Raw genomic sequence first — 18,880 nt, 5'->3', positions numbered from 1 at the left:
TGGTTGGGCACAGTGGCTTACACCTCTAAACCCAGCACTTTAGGAAGTTGAGGCAGGTGGATCGCTTAAGCCAAGGAGTTTGAGACCAGCCTGGACAACATAGTGAGAACCCCTCTAGAAAAAAAAAAGGAAAAGAAAAGCTAGCAGAAAAGGTTTTTTTGCTAATTTGTTTAAATGTATTTTGGTGTTCTCAAATCTACCAATAATGATATATCGAATCAGCAATGCTGGACACCTAGGGGTTTAAACAAGTATGTTTCCTAATAAGAAGAAAAAGATTCATAAAGTAGATTTAGTGAATAAAAAATTATATAGTAATTTATAATAAAGTACTTATGCAAGAAGCCCAAACCTCAGCATCATGCTCAAACCCGCACATTTACCCCTGAATCTAAAATTAAATACAAAAAGAGCTGGGCGATAGCCGGGCATGGTGGCTCACGCCTGTAATCCCAGCACTTTGGGAGGCTGAGGCAGGCAGATCACAAGGTCAAGAGTTTGAGACCAGCCTGGCCAACATGGTGAAACTCGTCTCCACTAAAAATACAAAAATTAGCTGGGCATGGTGGCACATGCCTGTAGTCCTAGCTACTCAGGAGTCTGAGGCAGCAGGATTGCTTAAACCTGGGAGGTGGAGGGTGCAGTGACATGAGATCGTGCCACTGCACTCCAGCCTGGGCGAGAGTGAAAAAAAATAGCTGGGCATATTGGCATGTGCCTATAGTCCCAGCTACTGGGGAGCGGAGGCTCTGGGGAGGGACCGCTTGAGCCCAGAAGGTGAGGCTGCAGCAAGCCGTGATCGCACCATTGAACTGCAGCCTGGACAACAGAGCAAGTGAGATCCTAACTTAAAAAAAAAAAAAAAAAAGGTGGGGGGGGCGGGGGGAGATTGCATTTAATGTGATGTTTGTCATACAATGTAGACAAGCAGCACAAAGGGATCTAGGGATGGGAGAGTGAATATTAGTTGATATTAAAGTACATAAGACTTAGAATGAGTTTTGCTTTTGGGGTACTTTTTAAATTTATTATAAATTTTTTCAAACATACAGAAAAACTGAAAGAATAAAAGTGAAACTCAAACTAACTAAACAAAACAACTGAACATTCCGTTCCATTTGCTTTATCCACTGTTTATGTATGTTTGGGTTTTTTCCTGAACCTCAGAGTAAGTTTTGTGCATTATGTATGAATATGAATTCTCCTACATAATATCTGTACCATCTTTATGTTAAAAAAAATTAGCAATACAGCCAGGCACGGTGGCTCACGCCTGTAATCTCAGCACTTTGGGAGGCTGAGGCAGGCGGATCACTTGAGGTCAGGAGTTTGAGACCAGCCTGGCCAACATGGCGAAACACCATCTCTACTAAAAATACAAAACTTAGCTGGACATGGTAGCATGTGCCTGTAATCCCAGCCACTCGGAAGCCAAGGCATGAGAATCGCTTGACTCCAGGGGTTGCAGTGAGTCAAGATCGCACCACTGCACTCCAGCCTGGATGACAGAGACTCTGTCTCAAAAAAAAAAAAAAAATTAGCAATATTTTACTAACATTTCCCCAACTGTCTCAACAATGCATTTTATAACTGTTTTTTGATCCAGTACAGAATTGGGGTTCAGGCAGTATATTTGTTTTCCTGTTTTGTTTTTGAGACAGGGTCTCACTCTGTCACCCAGGCTGGTGTGCAGTGGTGCAATCATAGCTAACTGCAGCTTGGACCTCCCAAGCTCAAGTGATCCTACTGCCCCAGCCTCACAAAAGGCTGAGATTACAGGTGTGAGCCACCGTGCCCAACCCATGCAGTACATTTGATCTGCATGTCTCCTTAGTCTCCTAACCTAGAACAGCACCACTCTCCCTTTTTTCCCTTGATATCACCTTTTCTTTTGAGACAGGGCCCCACTCTCCCCCCAGGCTAGAGTGCAGTGGCACGATTACCGCTCACTGCAATCTTGCCACCTGGGCTCAATCAATCCTCCCACCTCAGTCTCCCAAATAGCTGGGACTATACGCACGCACCACATCTGGTTAATTTTTGTATTTTTGTAGAGACACGGTCTCACCATGTTGTCCAGGCTGGTCTCTAGCTCTTGGGCTCAAGCAATCCTCCTGACTTGGCAGGCCTCCCCAAGTGCTGGGATTACAGGTGTGTGCCACCATGGCCACCCTTATACTGACTTATTTTTCTTTTTTTTTTTTAGATGGAGTCTTACTGTCTCCCAGGCTGGAATGCAATGGCATGCTCTTGGCTCACTGCAATTCTCCCACCTCAGCCTCCCGAGTAGCTGGGATTACAGGCACATGCCACCACACCTGACTAATTTTTGTATTTTTAGTAGAGATCGGGTTTCACTATGTTGGCCAGGCTGGTCTCGAACTCCTGAGCTTGTGATCTGCCCACCTCAGCCTCCCAAAGTGCTGGATTACAGGTGTGAGCCACCGCACCTGGCCTATACTGACTTTTTAAGAGACTAGGTCAGTTGTCTTAGAGAATGTTCCACATCCTAGGTTTGTCTGATTTGTTTCTTCTTGGTGTCATTAACTCATTCCTCTATTCCTGTATCTGCTATAAACAGGAAGTTAGATTCCAAGGCCTGATTAGATGTAGGTTTGGGCTAGATGTGAAGGACAAGCAGCATATGAAATATCTAAATCAACATGATTTATCAACATTTACAATTTGCTATTAATAACAGAAGGAACCATTCAGACTTCTAAGGAGGAAATCAAACGCTGGCATCTTTAACACATCCCATTTGCATAGCATTCCAGTGATCGTAAAGTGCTTTTTTTTTCTTTTTCCACTCTTGCCTCCCCATAAAGTGCTTCTGTATATGTTATTTTGGATGATGCCCTCCCACCCTACTTCCCTCATGGGTTTCTTATTATCAGCCTTACTCTACTAATGAGGAAAACTAGGCTCAGTGAGGTTAAGTGATATGACCGAGGTCACATCATTAAGAAGTGTTACAGGACGGGCATGGTGGCTCATGCCTGTAATCCCAACACTTTGGGAGGCCGAGGTGGGTAGATCACCTGAGGTCAGGAGTTCGAGACCAGCCTGGCCAACATGGTGAAACCTTGTCTCTACTAAAAATACAAAAATTAGCTGGCAGTGGTGGTGTGCGGCTGTAATCATAGCTACTTGGAAGGCTGAGGCAGGAGAATCACTTGAACCCAGGAAACAGAGGTTGCAGTGAGCCAAGATCACGCCATTGCGCTCCAGTTTGAGCAACAAGAGTGAAACTCTGTCTCAAAAAAAAAAAAAAAAAGTATTATAACTAAGTGAGGAGTGATGTAACTGTGCATGGCATGGAGTTGCTCAGAAAAGACTATACACATGGGAGATAAGCTTTATGTAAGATCTTGAAAGATGGGTACCATTCTGGGCAGACATGGTGTCTCACGCCTGTAATCCCAGCACTTTGGGGGGCTGAGGCAGGCGTATTACCTGAGGTCAGGAGTTTGAGACCAGCCTGGCCAACACGGTGAAATCCTGCCTCTACTAAAAATACAAAAATTAGCTGGGCATGGTGGTGTGTGCCTGTAATCATAGCTACTTGGGAGGCTGAGGCAGGAGAATGCAGGAGGCGGAAGTGGCAGTGAGCCAAGATTGCGCCATTGCACTCCAGCCTGGATGACAAGAGTGAAACTCCATCTCAAAAACAAACAAAAAAAAAAGGGCCAGGCACAGTGACTCACACCTGTAATCCCAGTACTTTGGGAGGCCAAGGTGGGCGGATCGCGAGATCGAGGACATCCTTCTTAAATTTTGTACTAAAAATACAAAAATTAGCCAGGTGTGGTGGTACACACCTGTAGTCCAGCTACTTGGGAGGCTGAGGCAGGAGAACTGCTTGAACCTGGGAGGCAGAAGTTGCAGTGAGGCGAGATCGTGCCACTGCACTCCAGCCTGGTGACAGAGTGAGACTCATCTCCAAAAAAAAAAAAAAAAAAAAAAAAAAAGGATGGGTACCATTTATTTTATTCCAGGCACCACAGCAGACGGTGGAGAAGTATCAGACAATCACAGTCCCTGTTTTCACAGAAGCTAAAGCATAATGGCAAATATAAAACAAAAATAAAATCATGCAAGAGGGCCAAGCCCGGCTCACGCCTATAATCCCAGCACTTTGGGAGGCCAAGGCAGGTGGATCACCTGAGGTCAGGGGTTTGAGACCAGGTTGGGCAACATGGTGAGACTCTGTCTCTACTAAAAATACAAAAATTAGCTAGGCGTGGTGGTGTATGCCTGTAATCCCAGCTACTCGGGAGGCTGAGGCAGGAGAATTGCTTGAGCCCAGGAGGCAGAGGTTGCAGTGAGCCAAGATCATGTGACTGCACACTCCAGTCTGGGAGACAGAGTGAGACTCCGTCTCAAAAAAGAAAATCATGCAAGAAAGTGGAGGAGGGCATTCCAGACAAAAAAAAAAAAAAACCATGTCAGCAAGACCAGACAGATGTAAGAAGGTTAAGAAGCAGTATGCTGGGGGCACAGTGAGGAGAGTAAAGAAAGTGGTAAGTGGACCACAGCAGGTGAACCGAAAAACAGGAAAATCAAGCTGGATAGGCAAGACAGGGCCAACAGCTACAGGAGTCCCCACTTAAATGTAGTTTTGCTTTGACAATTCCAGTTACCCACAGTAAGTACAGTAACCACATTCATGTAACTTTTATTACAATATATTGTTATTTTTTTATTAGTTATTATTGTTAATCTCTTACTATGCCTAATTTACAAATTAAACTTTATCATAGGCACATACTGCATAGGAAAAAACATAGTATATGCAGGGTTTGGTACGATTGATATCTGTGGTTTCAGGCATTCACTAGGGGTCTTGGAATGTATGCCACTAAGATAACGGAGGACTACTGTACTCTACTACAGTATCCTCTTCCTTTCTTTCAAAGGTGCATAAATAAGTGAAATTGGAATTCTGTGAGTGTTTACATTCAAACAAGAGTCCCATATATTTCCTTGCCATGGGTTAAATCATCTTTAAGAATTTCTTTGCTATTTCTGTATCTGCTGTAATAGCAGCAGAGATGTTCTTCCCAAAGACACAGGCTTAAGCAGGCCTTTTTCACATGAAGCTGTTCTAAAAGACAGCACCATTATTAGTTACTGCGTCAAGTATCCAATAGAAGCATCCAACTTCAAAACTACAAAATCAGTGTGAAACCACTTCAAAAGCTCCTAGTTATCAGGCCAGACACGGTGGCTCATGCCTGTAAATCCAGCACTTTTTGGAGGTCAAGGAGGAAGGATTGCATGACGCAAGGAGTTTAAGCCCAGCCTGGGCAATACAGCAAAACCCTATCTCTCAATTTTAAAATTAGCCAGGCATGGTGGTACGTGCCTGTAGTCCCAGCTACTCAGGAAGCTGAGGTAGGAGGATTCCCTGAGCCCAGGAATTTAAGGTTATAGTGAGCATCAATGCACTCCAGCCTGGGTCCCTGAGCAAGACCCTGTCTCTTTAAAAAAAAAAAAAAAAAAAAAAAAAAAAAAAGTTCCTAGTTATCATGGTGCACATCTCAGAAAGAGTCATAAGAGACAAAAAAAAGTACATCAATCTGTCTCAACCTTTCATCCTCCAGGGCCTTCACACTCTAACAGATGTGTTTTCCTTACAAACCTGGCAGAATTGCTGATGCTATGAACTACACCCTGAATGCAATAAGTAAGTCTGAGTGTTTCAGGGTTACATAGAAACAGTTCAAAATCCAAAATCATGAACACTACTAAGGCCGAGCAGCGAACCCTCCCAAGGTTATTCGGCACCTTATAGCCTTCAAAGAAATTTTATACATCTTCAAAGTATTCCTCTGGGGTAGGATCTAGTCAGCCATTTAATCAACAGATATCTACTGAGTATTTTCCATGTGCCAGAATCTGTTCTACACACTGAGCAATGAACAAGGCAAAGCCCCAACCATCATGAAGCTTACACTTGGAGTGGCAGAAGAAGATAAATACTTATACACGACGCACCCTCAGTTACTAGTCTGTGCTACAAAGAAAAATAAGGCAAAATCAAGCAGCAGAAAATGACAGGGAGTTCTGTATCAGAGTGATCAAAGATGGTCTCTGTGAAGAGACATTTCAACAGAGGGGTGAAGAAAGTGAGGAAGCAAGTCATACAGTATTTGAGAGATAAGCTTTCCAGGCAGCAGGAATGGCAAATGCAAAGATTCTAAGATAAGAATGTGCCCAACCTACAACTCAAGAGCACAGAGGACAGTGTGGCAAGAGTGCATGAGTGAAGAGGACATTGGAAGAAAACTAAGGACCTGATTAGATAGGGCCTCATAGGCCACCATGGTAAAGATATTGTCACAATTATCACCTCCCCTTTACAGTTAAGGAAACCAAGAGTCAGAAAAGCGAAAGGACTTGCACAAGATCAAAGAAAAGGTGAGATCTTGAGAGGTACCCTGCCTCACTACTGCAACTGGATTAACGGTATTGTTTTGAAGAGATTAATGGCCGGGCACAGTGGCTCACACCTGTAATCCCAGAACTTTGGGAGGCCAAGGAGGGCAGATCACAAGGTCAGGAGTTAGAGACCAGACTGACCAACATGGTGAAACCCTGTCTCTACTAAAAACGCAAAAATTAGCCGGATGTGGTGGCAGGCACCCATAATCCCAGCTACTTGGGAGGCTAAGGCAGGAGAATTGCTTGAACCTTGTGGGCAGGGGTTGCAGTGAGCCAGGACTATGATGCTGCACTCCAGCCTGGGCAACAGAGAGACTCCATCTCAAAAAAAAAAAAAAAAAAAAAAAAAGAGAGAGATTAATAATACGTCTTACCCTGGAAAGAGAGGCAATGTACCCTAAGACGCAGCAATTCCACTTCTGAGTACATTCCACAGGAAACTCACAACATCCAAAGGAGACAAGGATGTGCAAGGATGGTGATGGTCATGGTCTTGGTCATGGTCATGGTCATGACTGTTTGAGGCAGCAAGGGGTTGGAAAACAACAAAGATGTCTAATTCTAGAGAAATCAATAAGTAAAATGTGGCAGATGCACATGACTGCTCTACGACCAAGAGAAATAATGAACTAGACACACATCGTATAGCATCATGAATAGAGCACAAAACAAAATTGGAAGGAAAAAAAAAAGAAACTAAGGCTGAGCACGGTGGCTCACACCTGTAATCCCAACACTTTGGGAGGCTGAGGCAGGCAGATTACTTGAGGTCAGGAGTTCGAGACCAGCCTGACCAACATAGTGAAACCCGTCTCTACTAAAAATACAAAATTAGCCAGGCGTGGTGGTACATGCCTGTAATCCCAGCTACTCAGGAGGCTGATACAGGAGAATTGCTCGAACACGGGAGGCGGAGGTCGCAGTGAGCCGAGATGGTGCCATTGCACTCCAGCCTGGGCAACAAGAGCAAAACTCCGTCACAGAAAGAAAAGAAAAGAGAAGAGAAGAGAAGAGAAAAGAAAGAAGAAACTGATATAAAATTTAGGGATGGTCACTGCTTCTGTTCAAATATTCCTGGTTCACCAGCACAGTGGCTCATACCTATAATTCCAGCACTTTGGGAGGATGAGGTGGGCAGATCGCTTGAGCCCAAGAGTTCAAGACCAGCCTGAGTGACATGGTGAAACCCCATCTCCACAAAAAAATCAAAACTTAGCAGGGCGTGGTAGCATGCACCATTACACTCCAGCCTGGGCAGTGGGAGTAAAACTCTTTCTCAAAAAAAAAAAAAAAAAAAAAAAAACACACACACAAACACTCCTGGTTCTCCCCCTTCCAAGGTCACTGCCCTCCTTGAAGGTCAACATGGCCACATGATTTGCTCTGGCCAAAGAAATGGCAGCAAAAATGACAAAGCTCACTTCTGGGCAAAACTTTAAGAGCCTGAATGTGGCTCTTCACAAGATTCCCTCCTCATGTAGGTATATTTCAGAGACGATGCCTCAATCAGCCTGGATCCCTAAAGGACTCCAATCTACAGAGCCTCCCACTGACCGGAAAGTGTGTTAAATTACTGAGATTTTGTGGCTGTTACCTCAACATAACCTACTCTATCCTGTCTATGAAATGCAGATTTCTGGCACAATAGCATTTTAGAATCCTAAGCAGATGCATACGAAATCATCCTTCTACTTCCCAAGGGTATACACATAATCAAACTAACAGGTGGAATTATAAAACCATATAAACACCTTAGAATGGTTGAGTGGGTGACTAAAACAAAAGGAAATGGAGAGAAAAGGAATGAGCATAAAGGGGAAAAGAAAAGGAAAAGACGTAAAAAGTTTGATTAAACTCATTGTGCAAATATTAGAAATTTCATTCACTCATTGATTCAACAAACATCTATGAACCTATTATATGCCAGGAAATATTTTGGGTGTACTTACAGAGCGGTGAGTGAAAAAAAGGCAGTGCTGTGCTTATAGTGTACAGGAGAGACAAATGTTAAGGACACCCCAGTAAAAAATTACAATGATCAAGTCTTATTAAAAGCTCAGGTGAGTGCCAGGCACAGCAGTGGCCACCTGTAGTCCCAGCTACTCAAGAGACTGAGGTGGGAGAATCACTGGAGTCCAGGAGTTCAAGAACCAGTCTGGGCAACATAGTGAGAACCCCGTATCAAAAAAAAAAAAAAAAAAAAAGCTCAGGTGACATGACAAAGAGGGACCACATTCCTCTGAGATGTTTATAAACATCTCAGAGGAAGTGATATTTAGGCAAATAGGTGAAAACTGCTTCCTGCCTACCTAGGGAAGGAGGGGTGATTCATTCCAGGCAAAGGGAACAGCATGTACAGAGGCCTGCAGTGAGTATGGACCACCCCATAGAGGAAGTGAAAGAGGACTAGAGTGGTGGAAGAAAGGAGTGGCAGGAAATGTGGTCAAAGAAATTGGTGGGAGGGGGCAGTGGGGACAACAGGCAGATCACTTAGTCTCATAGTGTAATATAAGAAGAAGTTTGGATTTTGTATAACTGCAATAGAACCAGAAAAACATTTTAAACAGAGGAATAATATTATCTTATTCTAACACTTAAGACCCTAGTAATATGCTCACATGTTTTTGCAAAATATGCAAAAGAAAGCTATTTTTGCATGATTTTTCTTTGAGGACCCCTACAACTTCAGGTCCCGTATTACCCAACTCCATCTCTGAATTGGGTAAGGGCTATGTTAGAGGTAAGCAAAAGGTGCCAAGGGAAAAGCAACCTTGCCAATTTGGTACCAAGAGCTCTTTACTGTCAAAATGGATTTTCTTCTTCTTTAGTTCACGTTGTCTGATAACGTTCAAAATTGTGCCCTGGTCTAATCACAGAAATCATGAAAGCAACAGAATTCTTTCTGCTGGTAGCCCAAGATAGGGGACATTTTGCTTGAGAAACACTGTCAGAAGTGAAAGATGAAGATGTGTAAAGCTTTCCCTCTCATTCGTGCTACGAAATATAGGGAAACAGTCCCTGTTTATCTTGGGCAGTCTACACAAAGATGCCTCCTATTGTAATATAGCAATGAGTCATAGAGGTAGATGCAGATGGTACAAAACACTAAACTAGGGAGAGGTGATTGTCCAGAAGCAAAGGTACCTTAACACACAATCCAACATCATGAATGAAAATCACTTCCCAGTTTCCTTCAGTCCAACACTTAGGCAGTAACAAAAGCACCAGCAGCCAACAGATTTGGAAGGTTTACTACGTACTACCTCATTTAATCTTCACAACCATGCTAAGTAGGTTCTATTAGCCCCATTTTTGCAGATGAGAAAACTAAACCTAAGCCTTAGACTAAAAGACTTGAAGCAGGTCACAAAACCACAACAGACGCCAGGCTGTAATCCCAAAACTTTGGGAGGCCGAGGTGGGAGGATCACCAGGTTAGGAGTTTGAGACCAGCCTGAGCAACATGGTAAAATCCTGTCTCTATTAAAATACAAAAATTAGCAGGGTGGGGTGGCGCGTGCCTGCAGTCCCAGCTACTCCGGAGGCTGAAACAGGAGAATCGCTTGAACCCGGGAGGTGGAGGTTGTGGTGAGCCGAGATCGCACCACTGCACTCTGGCCTGGGTAACAGAGAGAGACTCAGTCAAAAAAAAAAAAAAAAAAAAAAAAAAAAAAAAAAAAAGGCCCACAACAGAGCTAGGCTTCAAACTTAGCCTGACTCCAGAGCCCCTACCTTTTTTTTTTTTTTTTTTTTGAGACGGAGTCTTGCTCTGTCGCCCGGGCTGGAGTGCAGTGGCCGGATCTCAGCTCACTGCAAGCTCCGCCTCCCGGGTTTACGCCATTCTCCTGCCTCAGCCTCCCGAGTAGCGGGGACTACAGGCGCCCGCCACCTCGCCCGGCTAGTTTTTTGTGTTTTTAGTAGAGACGGGGTTTCACCGTGTTAGCCAGGATGGTCTCGGCCTCCCAAAGTGCTGGGATTACAGGCTTGAGCCACCGCGCCCGGCGAGCCCCTACCTTTTAACCACTGTTTAGACCCTCCCAGTCCCATCCAAATTTTTCTGCCACCAAATCTGGGGTAGTTTCTTCTCATCCTGCTTTTACTGTTTTAATGAAATCCCTCTTCCTTGAGAGAATACAGTTGTGGTGTCACAGTTACAACAGAATAACAGGTACTTCTACTCAGTATCCACTTCCAATCAAATAGGAAAGGATAATCAGGCCACAACATTCAGCCAGAATCCATTGTGGTCAAAACTTGTCCTAACAACAGTCAGGACTTTCAGTCTATTTTAAGAGGGTGAAACACTGTACACTAAAACTGAACAAATAGGCCGGGCACGGTGGCTCACGCCTGTAATCCAGCACTTTCGGAGGCCGAGGCAGGCGGATCACCTGAGGCTGGGAGTTTGCCACCAGCCTGAATGACCTGGAGAAACCCAGTCTCTACTAAAAATACTAAAAATACAAAATGAGCCGGGCGTGGTGGCTACTCAGGAGGCTGAGGCAGGATAATCGCTTGAACCTGGGAGGCAAAGGTTGCAGTGAGCTGAGATCGCACCACTGCACTCCAGCCTGGGCAACAAGAGTGAAACTCTGACTCAAAAAAAAAAAAAAAAAAAAGAACAAATGTTTGCAATGCAATAATGCAATCCAACTACCTATACAAGTCAGTATCATGCAAAAATAGACCCCACAGGATTGACAGGGGACTAAGGAAGAGAGTCGGCTAGGAGCAGGTCTGAAGAACACAGTTGAACACACACCATGGGTCCACCATCGACCTTGTGATCATTACAGGGATGGAACAAGTCATCAAGCCAACAGGTCCCCAGGTTATTAAAATCTAGAGAAAGCTGGCTGGGCAGAGTAACTCATGCCTGTAATCCCAGCACTTTGGGAGGATCGCTAGAGCCCAGGAGTTCAAGACCAGCCTAAGCAATATAGCAAGACCCCATCTGTATAAAATTTTTAAAAATAAAATTTTCTAAAAATCTAGAGAAAGGAAGGGAGGTTACAGAAATCACCAAAGAGCAGAAGGTCCAAGCCTACCCTGATTTCATCAGTTAGCTTCCTAAAGCCTGCAGTGTGCAAGTAAAAAAAGATTAAGAACCTAATCTTTACTGAAGGTTGGGCAAACAACAACCAAAAAAAGGCAAATAATAATAATAATAACCTAATCTTTTCTGGCTATTTCTCTAGCTAGCCAAGCAGCTTTCCCTCACATAGTCTTGTACCTTACCTAGAACCCAAGAGAGTTGTGGGAACTCAGAAACCCCCAGGAAACAGCCTCAAGAGTATTTCATGAAATAAAGTGCTCGTTTGTGAGCAACGCTGGAAGCTGCAGAGATGGAGCACCCAGCATGTGGTTTCTAGGTCACGGTGTTCATGCCTCAGGTCAGGAGTTTAGGGGCTCCTAGTCAAGTACGGAAAGCTAGGAAATCAATAGTGAGAAAATGGTTTGTTCAATGAATGAATGAATGAAGAGTAGGATGAAGAAGAAAGCCGCTTTCTTGAGCAATTTCCCGGGAAAGCCAAGGACCGGGAACCTCCAAAGTCGGCAAGGAAAAGCCACGAAGTCCACACGGACTTCCAGCACGCCCCCGCTGGCCAGGCAGTTGACCTGCAACAAGGCACTCAGACCCCACAGGTGTCAGGCATGAAGGTGAGGATGATGCTCCACACTTAATACCCTGAGCCGGTCTCAAAGCACAGATGCGATCTTAATTCTTTCCAAAACAGTAGCCTCCTCTCCCCATTACAGGCCAGACTCCCAGAGGATCACATTTAGAACAGAGCTGGGGGGAGGCAGGGGAGACGTGCTAGCTTTTATTTTCTTGGGAGAAGACTGCACAGTGGCCAGGAATCACTGAAACGGTCGGGAAAGGGGGTGCAGAGGGGAATCGAGACCCGCGGGATCCGCTAACTGGTCTGAGTCAGAGGCACAATCAGTGCTTAGTCACCGATACCTCGGCGGCCGGGAGTTCCTCGCCCCCTGCCAGTCCCAGACGTACGTGACAAACCAGAGCGGAGCCTGGCGCGCGCTCCTGCTCCCCGGCCCGGGCCTCCCCAGCCGGGCCCCGAGGTTCACCGCCCGCCCATACTTACTCCGCAGAGCTGGTCCCGTTAACCGCGGAGCCGTCGGGGGCCGGGTTCAGCTGGATGGGCGTCGGCTTCTTCTTGGGCATTTTGGACCTGGGTAAGGCGCTTCCAACTCCGGGGGAGGGCAGTACCTCTCGCTTCCTCCCACTGCGCTGCCCCGCGCCCGCTGCGCAGGACCAGGTCCGGGCCGCTAACCCCGGAGCTGCCTTCAGAGGGTGCGCCCCGCGCGGTCCTGTCAGCGCCGAGAGGCCGGTAGCGGTCTCAGTGGACCCCCGCCCCACCCGCCCGGGACTCGGCTCCGCGCGCAGAGAGCCGAAGGGCTGCCCTGCAGGAGCTGAGCTGGCTGAACGTGCGGTTCGGCAGCCCGGGATTCCCTCCCTCTCTCCCAACCAACCAGTCCCTCCGGCTCGGGCGGCCCAGCCGCGCGTGCACCAAAGCCCAGCTCCAGCTCCTGCCGGAGAAAGTGCCGCCGCCGCCGCCGTGCTCCCAGCAGCTTGGCGAAGCGGCCCTGGGAGGGACTGGAGGCCAGGGGAGGGGCGGGGAAGGGGAAGCCTCGCCCCCCACCCGGGATGCGGCCCTTTCCACACTCCCACTCGGCTCCGCCCCTATTGCCTCGCAGACAACCAATGGGGGCAAGCCTCGGCGGCAGATGACGCGGAAATACGTCACGGGAGCGCGGCGCACTGCCCTGGGGGCGGGGTCCGTTGCGGGCTCCAAGGCGCCCTCTATCGCCCCGAGGCTCGCAGGTGGACCCAGCAGGGAAGAGGTCTATGTCGCTGCGTGGTGAGCTCCTCCAGGCCAGGTGTTGCGCGGCCTCCACCTCTGCGGTAGCCGGCCTACCCCCGACCCCTGTCCCCAAGCCGAGTCGTGTTGACGGAAATGAAATAACAAAATAAATAAGGAAAAGGAACCCTTCCTGTGTTCAGAGGAGAGGCAGCGTGGGGGATAGGAAACTTGTCGAGAGACTCCTTTGAGCCCAACAAACTGTCGCATATATATTTTGTTTGTTTGTTTGTTTAATGGTAATACTACTGAGAAGGGTGCAAGGAAGTGGATACTCAGTGCTGATGAGATTGTATATTGTTGCAACAGTTTTTGAGAGCAGATTGATGAATTTTTTTTTTTTTTTTTTTTTTTTTTTTTTTTTTTTTTTTTAAGACGGAGTATCCCTCAGTCGCCCAGGCTGGCATGTAGTGGCGCGATCTCAGCTCACTACAACCTCGGTCTCCCAGGTTCAAGCGATTCTCCTGCCTCAGCCTCCAGAGTAGCTGGGATTACAGGCACCTGCTGTCATGCCCGACTACTTTTTGTATTTTTGTAGAGACAGGTTTTCACCATATTGGCATATTTTTTAAAGCCTTGAAAACACTGTTTCGGGCCAGGAGCGGTGGTTTACGCCTGTAATCTCAATTTTGGGAGGCCCAGGCAAGAGGATCACTTGAGCCCAGGAGTTTGAGACCAGCCTGGGCAACATTGCGAGACTCTCATCTCTATTAGGTGGGCATGGTTGTGTGCACCAGTAGTCCAAGCTACTGAGGAGGCTGAGGCTGGAGGATCACTTGAGCCCAGGAGTTTGAGGCTGCAGTGAGCTATGATCACACCACTGCACACCAGCTGGGGCTACAGAGCAAGACTCCCTTTGAAAAACTTTCATCCAGGTCGGGCGCAGTGGCTCGCGCCTGTAATTCCAGAACTTTGGGAGGCCGACGCGGGTGGATCCACGAGGTCAGGAGTTCAAGACCAGCCTGACCAAAATGGTGAAACCCCGTCTCTACTAAAAATACAAAAACTTAGCTGGGCGTGGTGGTGGGCGCCTGTAATCCCACCTACTTGGGAGTCTGAGGCAGACAATTGCTTGAACCCGGGAGGCGGAGGTTGCAGTGATCCAAGATTGCACCACTGCACACCAGCCTGGGCGACAGAGTGAGGCTCTGTCTCAGAAAAAAAACACAAACAAAACAAAACAAAAAAACTTTAATCCAAAAATTCCTGTTCTGCGAATTACTAAAGAAATAAGATGTGAATAAAGAACTTAATAAAATAAGAGGCACAATACCCATTCCGAAGTGCACATTCAGTGTTCCTCTTCCCCTTTTCCATCCTAAAATACTCAGTGCCAAAGACATTAGGTGTACCGAACAAAGGAACATCTACACCTGGTTGTCCACAGCCAGGTGTCAGTGACCTACCAGGTAAGGAAGCTGAGGAACCTGAGAAGGTAAAGAGGGCTTGAACACCTGGGAGGCAGCCCTACACAGTCTTAGCCCTAGAGCCCAAGACCAGAGAACAAGGCATCCAAGTGGGAAAGGCCTAGAAGCTTAGATGGGAGGTTAGTTGCATTCAGGCTGATTGATTAAGTCACTAAATGTATTAAGCATGACAGAGCCAGCTTTCTCACTGTGGTAGAATGAAGTTAGAAGTATGGGAAGGGAGAATACCCTATGCTATTGTATTGGATTTGGAGGTATCAGTGTGAACTCATAGTTGGTTTTGTTTTGTTTTTTGGGTTTTTGTTTGTTTGTTTGTTTTCAGTGGAGTTTCGCTCTTTTTGCCCAGGCTGGAGTGCAATGGCGTGACCTCGGCTCATTGCAACCTCCGCATCCCGAGTTCAAGTGATTCCCCTACCTCAGCCTCCTGAGTAGCTGGGATTACAGGCATGCACCACCACGCCCAGCTAATTTTGTATTTTTAGTAGAGACGGGGTTTCACCATGTTGGCCAGGCTGGTTTCAAAACTCCTGACCTCAGGTGATCCGCCCACCTCAGCCTCCCAAAGTGCTGGGTTTACAGGCATGAGCCACTGCGCCTGGCCTGAACTCATAGTTTTTTAAAAAATAAATTATACTGGGATGGATGATGCAGTGGTCGCTACCACCTGTAATCCCAGCACTTTGTGAGGCGGAAGCTGGAAGATCACTTGAGGTCAGGAGTTCTAGACCAGCCTGGCCAACATGGTGAAACCCTGTCTCTTCTAAATTACAAAAATCAGCCAGGAATGGTGGTGGGCACCTGTAATCCCAGCTACTCAGGAGGCTGAGGCAGGATAATTGCCTGAACCGGGGAGGCGGAGGTTGCAGTGAGCTGAGATCATACCACTGCACTCTAGCCTGGGCAACAGAGCGAGCGAGACTCTGTCTCAGAAATAAATAAAATAAATAAAAATAAATTTCATTGTGTGTATTTGAGGTTTATAACATGATGTTATGGGATATATATAGATAGTAAAATGGTTACTATAGTGAAATGAATTAACATATCTGTACTGTCACATAAAGGCTTGTGTAAAGTATGACAAGAGCAGCTAAAATCTACTTATTTAACAAAAAACTCAGACACAATACAATGTTATGAACTATGGTCTTCATGTTGTACATTAGACCTCTAGACTTCTTCATCCTACGTATCTGCTGGTTTGTATTCTTTGACCTACATCTCCCCATTTCTTTTTCCCATAGTTTTTAATATAGAGGCATAGATGTAAATGTATGCATGTGTGTATAGAAGTGATTGTATCCTTATTCATGCTAAACATGCATAATTTTTAGTATCAGAGTAAAATAATAAACATTAAAAAGTTAATTGAAGGTCGGGCATGGTGGTGGCTGACACCTGTAATCCCAGCACTTTGGGAGACTGAGATGGGAGGATTACCTGAGGTCAGGAGTTCGAGACCAGCCTGGCCAACATGGTGAAACCCTGTCTTTATTAAAAATACAAAAAGTATCTGAGCGTGGTGGTGGGTGCCTGTAGTCTTAGCTACTTGGGTGACTGAAGCTAGAGAATCACTGGAACCAGGAGGTGGAGGTTGCAGTGAGCCAAGATCACTCTACTGTACTCCAGCCTGTGCAACACAGTGAGACTCTGTCTCAAAAAAAAAAAAAAAAAATTGAAACTTTTCAAAACAATGTATTATCAAGGCACTCTATCTGAATTCTGGTATAATTTTATATTTACTAGTTCAAATAAAAACGAATAGGACTTTGAGCAATTAATTGGAATTTTCAAGGCCTCACTTCCACTCTGTGAAAAACAGAGCATTCTTTTTAATATTGAAATATTATGATTCTACGCATGCTGGGTTGGCCTCTACTGAGTAAACCCTAAGCCCTTATCATGGTCCAAGAAGCCCAGATAAACACTTACCCCTGGTTAAAGTTTGCAGAATAGTTCAAGGTAGGAGAATTTGTTTTCCTCATTTCCTTTTCAGACCGGCAGTGATCCATCGGTTCTGTCAGCTTTTCCTGAGGGCCTAACATAAGTGCTGACCATACAGACAAGAATACGACTGAACTAAATGTATATGAATCAGTGACCACCATGTATAATAATAACTGTAACATACATATTTGGTCGAACCGTATCAGGTTGCTCTATTTGTAGGTCAAAAATGTTCGAATATTGGCAAATACTGGTTCATCCCATTTGTACACAGTGTAGTTAGATCACAAATGTGAAGATCCAAGAAATATAAGCCAGGTGTGGTGGCTCACTCCTGTAATCCCAGCACTGTGGGAGGCTGAGGCAGGTGGATGAGTTGAGTCCAGGAGTTCAGTACTAGCCTGGGCAATGTGATGAAACCCCATCTCTACAAAAAATACAAAAATTAGCCAGGCATGGTGGCACGTGCCTGCAGTCCCAGCTACTCTGGAGGCTGAGATGGGAAGATCGCTTGAACCGAAGTCGAGACTGCAGTGAGCCATGATCTTGCACCCCAACCTGGAAAACACAGAAAAAGAAATACAAGGACAACCACTGATGAAAACATACCATGAATTGAGGAGTACATTCAACTCAGACCTCTATATCTTAGGTTCAAAAATCAAATAAAACAAAAAAACCTGAACTTGAGAGAGAAAGACCTGAGATTAATTCCAGTTCTGCCCTTGGCTGATTACTTACCCTCTCTGAGCATCAGTTAATTTACCTATAAAATGAGAATTATACTATCTACGACTGCACTAAATAGTTATGAGCATTAAATGAAATTGTGAAAGAATAGTGTCTAACACACAGGAGCTAAATAAATGGTGATGGTGAGAGGTTTTCATCATGTAAACATAATCTGCTGGAAGAAGAATAGTTTTGTTTTGTATTGTTTTGTTTTTGAGACGGAGTTTTGCTCATCACCCAGCTGGAGTATAGTGGTGTAATCTCGGCTCACTGCAACCTCTACCTCCCAGGTTCAAGCAATTCTCCTGCCTCGGCCTCCTGAGTAGCTGGGATTACAGGCACCTGCCACCACACTCAGTTAATTTTTTGTATTTTTAGTAGAGACAGAGTTTCGCCATGTTGGGCAGGCTGGTCTCGAACTCCTGACCTCAGGTGATCCACCCGCCTCGGCCTCCCAAAGTGCTGGGATTACAGGTGTGAGCCACAACACCCGGCCGAAGGAGAATAATTTATAGAGGCTTTCCAGGAGACAATTTCCTCTTCAGAAATATTCACACACTTTGATTCAGTAATTCTACTTCCATGACTCTCTTTTAAAGAAATTATGAAAGCTATACAGAAGAATGATCAACATAGTATTATTTAAATAGGTAAAATCTGAAATTACTTAAATATTCAACAGAAGGGAAATGATTACATCATTTATGACACACCCGTATGATGAAATACTGGACAAGAAAACACTTTCATTTCTAGAAATTTCAAACAGTAGGAATTAATATTTTTTAATAGTACTTCTAGAAAAACCTAGGATGTCTATTCCTTTTTTTTTTACTTTTTCCAGATGGAGTCTTGCTCTGTCACCCAGGCTGGAGTACAGTGGCGCAATTGGGGCTCACTGCAACCTATGCCTCCCAGGTTCAAGCGATTTACCTGCTTCAGCCTCCTGAGTAGCTGGGATTACAGGCACCCACCACCAGGCCCAGCTAATTTTTGTATTTTTAGTACAGGGGTTTCACCATGTTGGTCGGGTTAGTCTTGAACTCCTGACCTCAGGTGATCCACCCACCTCGCCCTCCCAAAGTGCTCAGATTACAGACATGAGCCACTGCACCTGGCCCAGATCTCTGTTGTTTTATCATAAACAGAAAAAAGTAACCTCTATATCAACACTCAAAGACAAATGAAAGTAGAGTGAGATAGCATTGGACACCACTATTTTTGGTAAAAACCAATAGAACATATAGATATCTGGGAAATGGCTGGGACTTTCAATGTCATGGAGTATTTAGTTAAGGAAATAGGGACAACTACCTGGCCATTTGGAAAAGAAATGGAGGTGTATCCCTACTTTTTATTCTATAATAAATTCCAGGTGCATTGAAGATGCAATCAAGGCCAGGCACAGGGGCTCATGCCTGTGATTCCAGCATTTTGGGAGGCAGA

At 45.4% G+C, this 18,880-nt stretch overlaps 1 protein-coding gene across 1 annotated transcript in view; it reads right to left on the bottom strand.

Annotated features, from left to right (window-relative positions):
• MAP2K1 (mitogen-activated protein kinase kinase 1) overlaps positions 1 to 13,123 on the bottom strand; it is a 110,102-nt gene extending 96,979 nt beyond the window's left edge. Inside the window, exon 1 of the mRNA XM_008016184.3 lies at positions 12,552 to 13,123. Within this exon, the coding sequence (XP_008014375.1) occupies positions 12,552 to 12,631 (80 nt within the window). The 5' untranslated portion in view covers positions 12,632 to 13,123. The remainder of the gene's footprint in view (positions 1 to 12,551) is intronic.
• Between the last annotated feature and the right edge of the window lie 5,757 nt (positions 13,124 to 18,880).

This window comes from Chlorocebus sabaeus, chromosome 26, assembly GCF_047675955.1.
Source record: "Chlorocebus sabaeus isolate Y175 chromosome 26, mChlSab1.0.hap1, whole genome shotgun sequence".
NCBI classification, from domain to species: domain Eukaryota; kingdom Metazoa; phylum Chordata; class Mammalia; order Primates; family Cercopithecidae; genus Chlorocebus; species Chlorocebus sabaeus.
The sequence above is the reverse complement of the archived record's forward strand: the minus strand, read 5'-3'. Positions and strand labels throughout refer to the sequence as shown.